This window comes from Cicer arietinum, chromosome 2 (assembly GCF_000331145.2).
Source record: "Cicer arietinum cultivar CDC Frontier isolate Library 1 chromosome 2, Cicar.CDCFrontier_v2.0, whole genome shotgun sequence".
NCBI lineage: Eukaryota > Viridiplantae > Streptophyta > Magnoliopsida > Fabales > Fabaceae > Cicer > Cicer arietinum.
In genome coordinates this window covers 48,836,912-48,844,080 of record NC_021161.2, presented here as the reverse complement: position 1 = coordinate 48,844,080, position 7,169 = coordinate 48,836,912, and the positions used below count along the sequence as shown (strand labels likewise).

At 30.4% G+C, this 7,169-nt stretch overlaps 3 protein-coding genes across 5 annotated transcripts in view; 2 read left to right on the top strand and 1 right to left on the bottom strand.

The window, feature by feature from the left end:
- Positions 1 to 1,387, top strand: part of LOC101510982 (probable glutamate carboxypeptidase LAMP1) — a 5,028-nt gene extending 3,641 nt beyond the window's left edge. The window contains exons 9-12 of the mRNA XM_004491118.4: positions 61 to 149; positions 527 to 643; positions 839 to 979; positions 1,054 to 1,387. Coding sequence (XP_004491175.1) covers positions 61 to 149; positions 527 to 643; positions 839 to 979; positions 1,054 to 1,236 — 530 coding nt within the window. The 3' untranslated portion in view covers positions 1,237 to 1,387. The remainder of the gene's footprint in view (positions 1 to 60; positions 150 to 526; positions 644 to 838; positions 980 to 1,053) is intronic.
- A 1,257-nt stretch (positions 1,388 to 2,644) lies between these two features.
- Positions 2,645 to 6,204, top strand: LOC101510210 (alcohol dehydrogenase-like 7). Of its 3 annotated transcripts, none has more exons than XM_073364941.1 (10): positions 2,645 to 2,857; positions 2,947 to 3,083; positions 3,186 to 3,232; positions 3,683 to 4,008; positions 4,493 to 4,575; positions 4,670 to 4,745; positions 4,897 to 4,961; positions 5,214 to 5,309; positions 5,738 to 5,815; positions 5,944 to 6,204. In XM_073364941.1, the coding sequence occupies exons 1-10, from the start codon at positions 2,803 to 2,805 to the stop codon at positions 6,058 to 6,060; spliced, it is 1,080 nt and encodes a 359-aa protein (XP_073221042.1). In that variant the 5' UTR covers positions 2,645 to 2,802; the 3' UTR covers positions 6,061 to 6,204. The 3 variants fall into 3 exon arrangements, with proteins under 3 accessions (XP_073221042.1, XP_004491174.1, XP_004491172.1); XM_004491117.4 differs by having other exon boundaries at positions 5,733 to 5,815; XM_004491115.4 differs by having other exon boundaries at positions 2,646 to 2,857; positions 5,651 to 5,815.
- Positions 6,205 to 6,378: 174 nt separating this feature from the next.
- LOC101494746 (geranylgeranyl diphosphate reductase, chloroplastic-like) overlaps positions 6,379 to 7,169 on the bottom strand; it is a 2,944-nt gene continuing 2,153 nt past the window's right edge. Inside the window, exons 2-3 of the mRNA XM_004491237.4 lie at positions 7,090 to 7,162; positions 6,379 to 6,967 (exon numbers count right to left, since the gene is read on the bottom strand). Of these exons, the coding sequence (XP_004491294.1) occupies positions 6,567 to 6,967; positions 7,090 to 7,162 (474 nt within the window). The 3' untranslated portion in view covers positions 6,379 to 6,566. The remainder of the gene's footprint in view (positions 6,968 to 7,089; positions 7,163 to 7,169) is intronic.

Genomic DNA, 7,169 nt, shown 5'->3' with positions numbered 1-7,169 from the left:
GGAAAAATTTATTATCTTATTTTAGTTCCCCTAATAATTGTTTATGTTATGAAAAAATAGCTGCAAGTGTTTGGGGTCTAGTAGCACTTTGGCTAGCAGATGAGGAATTCTTACCTTTTGATTACCTATCCTATGCTAAGGAGCTTAAGGTGTGCTTACTTTATATGATTATTTAATCAAACATTGTAGTTGCATAAAGACTAATCTCACTAAATTTGAGAGAATGTGAATAATATATAATGCTGAGAGTTCCACTTATGGCTTGAAAATAAGCTTATAAAAGTAGAAAACATTCATCAACTTACAAGCCGATATGTAACGATGAATTAGACATAATATAAAAAATTAATATAGTATCAGAGTCTTTTCAATATCTATTTGACTGCCTGATATCAGGCTACTTGGGTCGCACAACAAATGTCTCCTCCAGAGTGCGAGTTGTGAGGGAATTGATTGTGTTGAGAGTCTGAAATCACATTGATCAAGATATTTCTAATTCTTACACCATCTAATATTTGAATGTCAGCTTAACATGGAAGAACTGAAAAATCAGATTTCAAATAAAGATGTAACTTTGTCTCCTATGGATAAGTCCATCAAGGAGCTTGAGAAAGCAGCAACCAAGATAAATAATCAGAGAAAGGTATGTCATGTCTTTAATATTTATCTTTAGACTAATAATACTTATTAATTATATAACCAGTAGTAGCATATATATAACCTATTGAAATAATTCTGATAAATTACATGTGTCAATGTTGTGTCGATGTCAGAACACGTTTTCAATAAAGTGTCGGTAATACATATATCTATTTAAAGTGAAAAAATGTTGAAACAGGAAATAGAAGCAAGTAAAGGTTGGAGAACATGGAAGATGGATGAGTTGAAAGTGAGAGAAGTAAATGATAGATTAATGATGGCTGAGCGTGCATTTACAGACAGAGATGGCCTCTTTGGAATGCCATGGTATAAGCATTTGGTAAGTCTTTTTTCTGTTAGATTTTATTTTTTAACAAACATAATTTAAATTTAAATATTTCTCCTATTTTTCAGATCTATGGACCATCTAAACATAATGACTATGGATCTCAATCATTCCCTGGAATTGTTGATGCTCTAACAATAGCCAAAAATGTACAAACAACAGAATCATGGCATCATGTGCAACACCAAGTTTGGAGAGTTTCAAGAGTCATAAGACATGCTTCATTAGTTCTCTCGGGTCAATTAACATGAATATCATCAATTCACTTTTATAATTTTTCTATTGATGATAATAACTTACATCTCCACATGAATAAATATATATGGTGGATCATAAATAAAAGTTACATAAATCTTTAATAACTTACAATTTGAATTATTAGTTGCTATTTATTTTCTCTCAGTGCATGGTACAAGATATCTTTTACAGAGTAGATTATGCACACTATCAACCCATGAAGATTTGTTCTTTGTAGAAGATAAAAATAAAAGTACTATAAAAATGACACGTCCCCTTCTTAACCAAATGATTCGTTAGATAATTATCTTCGATAATAAATTGTTCGAGATAATTCAAATTTAAATTCTAATAGAACAACTTTTAGTCAAATTTTATACATTATTATATACATTATCACTCATACTAATTTAGAAAGATTAGTCTAACTAACCACTATGAATAATATTGTATTCAATACATTGAATATGATCTAGAGGTAGTTATGTACTTAATTATGGATGGGTGGTGTCCAACACCCTAGTTCCTTGCTTGTCCATAGATCTTGAAACCGATCATTATTCTCTATCTCATATTTCATGAAGCGAACCAAGTTGCTAATATTTTCATTTAATATGATATTCATATGATCGATAACACAATTCAGTTTTGAAGTTCAAAATTACTTTCAAAATTACCTCAAAACTAAATAACACAATTCATTCATTCAATAAATAAATCCAACCACTCATATACTTTCAACTTTTTTATTTTCCTGCACTTGAAATAATAAGTTTAAAAGCTAACATGAACTTCATCCTTATCATCTTCTATAAAAAAAGAAATATCACTTTCTCTTTTTCTTTATTAAAAAATTTAAGATGATGATTGTGTTCTAGTTTAAAATAGAAAATATTTTAAGATTTATTGTTTGTTTATAAAAAAATCATATTTATCTCCTATAAAAATTATATTTTATACAATTTTATATTTGTTTTCATTTAATATCATTACAATTTAATCTTTAAATTATATAAAAATAATAAATAATATTCAAAATATATCACCTTGATTCATACTATCAAAATATTTTTATGAGTAAGAAATTAAATTCGGTACATTATTATTTACATCCGTCGTTAAAATATTAGGAACAAACAAGAACGGATTTTTATATGCTTCAAAATCTAAAATGATGTATATTGCACTATTTCAAAGAATAAAGTGAAAATTTGATTTTTGTTTTTTTTTCTCCAAAAAATAAAAATGGCAACTTCATTTAATGAGCTTTAAATTGCTATTTGGCCACCAACGCTAGACTCTAGAACAAAAACGAAAAACAAAGACAACTATGACATATTCCCATCATGTGACACGTGGAATCTAGTTTGGTAGATTCCAAATTTCACCGAACCAATAAATAAAAAACTCATTTTTCTTTACTTCATTGTTGTACAACTCTTTTCAACTAGTCTCCGTCTGATATCAAAGATAGATATCATCTTATCCAAATATTTCACGTTCAACTTTATAATTTTGCATATTAATATTAAACCCTTTATCAAAAATTGTTCCTTCATTCACTGTTTTGTTGAGTCACCATGGAAGACAAAATAGTAAGACCAAGTGAACAACAACAACCCATAAGATGTAAAGGTGTGTGTGTGCTCCATGATTCATAAAACCATAATTATGTTTTTTTTTTTTTTATGTTACTAAGAATATATTATTTGCAATATGTTTAGCGGCGGTTTGTCGCAAAGCAGGTGAGGCACTGATTATTGAAGAGATATTTGTAGCACCACCAATGCCACATGAAGCTCGGATTCGAATTATATGTACCTCTCTCTGTTACAGTGATATCACTTTCTGGAAGATGCAGGTTTTTTTATTTATTTAATTATTGTTTTTAAACATTTTGAAAATGTTTTGAATTAATATTTTTAATATGCTTTTTTTATTTGTGTTTTGAGTACTTTTGAAGGAGCCTCCTGCAATTTTTCCAAGGATTCTGGGTCATGAGGCAATTGGGTGAGTCACTCTATTCATTTTTTTTGTTCATTTATTTATTGAAAATATTATGTAGTAGAATTTCAGCATCAATATAAAATTGGTGTGCTCCTTTTATTATTTGGATTTTTTATTGTTAGACATTTCATACATTTATGCAAGTCTTAATTTGCCACCTTGTCAGCGACGGAAAGTTTGGTCGCTAAAATTCAGATACTATTTCAGTCTCTAAATTTTGTTTGCGACCAATTTAGTGACGAAAAAATATTTAGTTTTGAGGTTCAAAATTACGGTCTATATTTCGGTCGCTAAGTGTGACTGAAAATATTTAGTCTCTAAACCAGTTAGTAAAGGCGAATTTTTTAGTAGTGTTATATTTCTTCTAAATGTTAACACATTTAATTTAATTAATTTAGCACTATAGTAGTTGATGATGCATTTCAAGTATCAACTAATTTTCATGTGATGCAGGGTAGTGGAAAGTGTTGGAGAGGAAGTAACTGAAGTTACAAAAGGAGACATTGTTGTCCCAATTTTCATGCCTGATTGTGAAGAGTGTATAGATTGCAAATCAAAAAAGAGCAACCTTTGTTCAAAGTTTCCTTTTAATATTTCACCTAGGATGCTTAGACATGATTCTTCAAGATTCACTGATCTAAATGGAGAGATTATAAACCATTTCATGTGTATCTCTAGTTTTAGTGAGTACACTGTCGTTGACATTGCAAATCTACTCAAGATTGATTCATCAATTCCTCCCAATAGGGCATGCCTCCTTAGTTGTGGTGTATCAACAGGTATGCAAACATTTTGCAACTACAACTAATTGTTTTTTCCATTAGATGAGATCGGTTACATGAATCAATCGACGTGCTATATAATTTTCATTAGTAGACTATTCTTCGGATTTCAGTACTTTTATGTTGTGGAACTAACGCTACTGCACGTTAACCTTAAAGCTACAACATATAGTTTTTGTAAAATCACGGTCAAATCACCCTTGGCACGATAAGTTTATTTCTGACGTAGTTCCAAACATTAGCCAAGTGTATGTTTGAATGAACAATAAGTTTGTTGAAGCTTCAAAATATAGTTTTTGTCAAAATCGCAGTGACTCCTTATAATTCTCCTAATTTCACTGTGAATCGAAATATACACTTATTTTAAAATTTTGATCTACAATATATGGTTGTGAAAAATTCAAAGTTTGATATTTGATTTTAGTTCACAACTCAACAACATTCATCTAATTCTTCAATATTTTGATAAAAATATCTTTAGGGGTAGGTGCTGCTTGGAGAACAGCAAATGTAGAGCCAGGGTCTACAGTAGCTGTTTTTGGACTAGGATGCATTGGATTAGCAGTATGGATTCTTTATAGTTCATGTTTTTCTTTTGTACTTTGTAGTTTCTTTTATACAACAATGCTCATTGCAATTGAATTGTTTAATTTCCTAGGTTGCTGAGGGAGCTAGACTTTGTGGAGCAACTAGGATTATTGGTGTAGATATCAACCCACAAAAATTTGACATTGGTAATGCAATATTTGTTTAATACATCATCACATCAAGCATGAAGTCAAATAATAATGTTTTAATAGTATAATTTAGAAGTTATTATTGTTATTACTATTATGTCTAAATTATGTATATGATTTCATGGTTCTGTTCCTCCCTTTAACTCAGGAAAGAAGTTTGGTCTCACAGATTTTGTCCATGCTGGAGAATGTGAAAACAAATCTGTTAGCCAGGTCTACCCTCTTTTAAGGATTTAATCTTTATTTTAATTTTAATTTTAATTTTAATTTAAATGTCTAATGTCACTACTAAAAAAGTTTAAATTATTGAGGGAAATTTAGAGAGGTACAACGTGATATTCTTTTCTAAATTTGTCACTAAATTTAGTGACCAGTGAATTAAAGAAGAGTTAATTTTTTTTCGTGGTTAATTTTATTTTTTAGCAGTGTGTCTTGAAATTTTCTTGTTGTGTGGTTATGGAGCAGGTTATTATGGAGATGACTGGTGGGGGAGCAGATTATTGTTTTGAATGTGTTGGTATGGCATCATTGGTGCATGAAGCATATGCTTCATGTAGAAAGGTCTATTTCTATCTCAAACTATGCCTAATTTTTATTTGAATTAGGTGCAGTGCAATTGCTTTGCTTGCAGTGTACTGTGATTGGTTGCAGACACACTATCTCAGTCGTCTGATAAAAAATCGAGTGATCTATATTTGAAATTTGATTTTGATTTTTTTTTTTAAAGAAAAATTTAAACATTTAAATCTTAATCGTCTAATCTTATTTTGATGACTGAAATCGTATAATAGCTTGCAATTACAAAGATTGTAAAGTGTACAATCCAAGTCCTTTTCGTTATACTAACTAATTTTAATACTTGTTTGAAAGCATGGATTGTAAAATTGGTGTTTTGGGTTTAGGGTTGGGGAAAAACAATTGTGGTGGGAGTTGACAAGCCAGGATCTAAGTTGAGTTTTAATAGTAGTGATGTTCTTTTTCAAGGCAAGACTCTCATGGGGTCCTTATTTGGAGGACTCAAACCTAAGACTGATGTACCCATTCTTCTTAAACGTTACATAGACAAGGTACTATGCATTTTTATTTATTTTTTAAGTTTATGCTCTCTGCCCCTCTTTTGATTACATATTGTTAAATTAGTAGTAACAAGTTTTTGTAGCTTCCTTTTTGATAATTTTTCTCCAATTATTAACAGGAACTGAATTTGGATGATTTTGTCACACATGAGGTGGAGTTTAAAGACATCAACAAAGCTTTTGATTTATTGATTAAAGGACAGAGTCTTCGATGTTTGATTTGGATGCACAAATGAGTTGTTTTTAGTTTATGTCAATTTAATAATCGTTCCATTTAGCACCTAAATTATGTCATTATGTAAAATATTGAATAATGTACTGTCACTTTTATTTTATTCTTTTATGAAATAATAACTTAAGTAAATTGGATCTCAAGAAAAGTTCTAAAACTTAAATAGTGCTAATATTTACTACCTAGATAAATTAAACTGCAATATTGATTTCATATTTGATGGAAACATGTTAGATTTACTAAGCTTTATTTAACAACTTTAAATTCTAAACTCAAGCATCTAATATTTATAAATATATCATTAAATCTTGAACACATAAGATAGACAAAGAGAATAGCTTTTTTATTTTTCTTGCAAAGTGGAAGGAGAGCATGGCCAAAACAAAGAAACAAATTCAACCATGTGATGTGGGGCCAAAGATAATAAAGAGCCATTAATGTGAATAATAATTTTTCAAATAAAGCAAAAACAATGTTTGAAAATAGAAAAATTCCAAACCAACCTCTACATTACAATATCAAACCCTTCATATGTGTTCCTACATCATTACACCTAACTAAACTCCCAATAGTATTCATGAAAAGCTTAGCATCATCACACGCGCTCCCACGCGCTAATTTCTTATACAAATAACTATCAAACGTCATGCGTTGCACATACTCATTCCCACACAGCTCCACCAAAGCTTCCCTAGACGCGTTACTACCGTAAAAAACCCTCTGCAACAAATCCAAAAACCTAAAAGTATTAACATACTTCGCATCCCATTCTTTAAGATACTCCCTCCTAAGATCACACTCGTTGATCATCCTCTCACCACCTTCAGAAGCTTTTACGACGGCGTTTCCACACATTCGACCCGATTTTGCCGCAAAATAAATTCCCTCACCCGAACACTTCGTAACATAACCTATATTAAACAATATTAATTAGTTATACAAATTAAATAAAATAGTTAATTAATAGTTAGTATAATTAGTTATATTAATTATTTAATTATACAACTAATAACTAACTAATATGTTTAGTAACCTGCAGCGTCTCCTACGAGTGCCACGCGTCCTCTGACCCGAACGGGTCGTGGATGCTCCGGAATTGGGTGAGCCTCCACT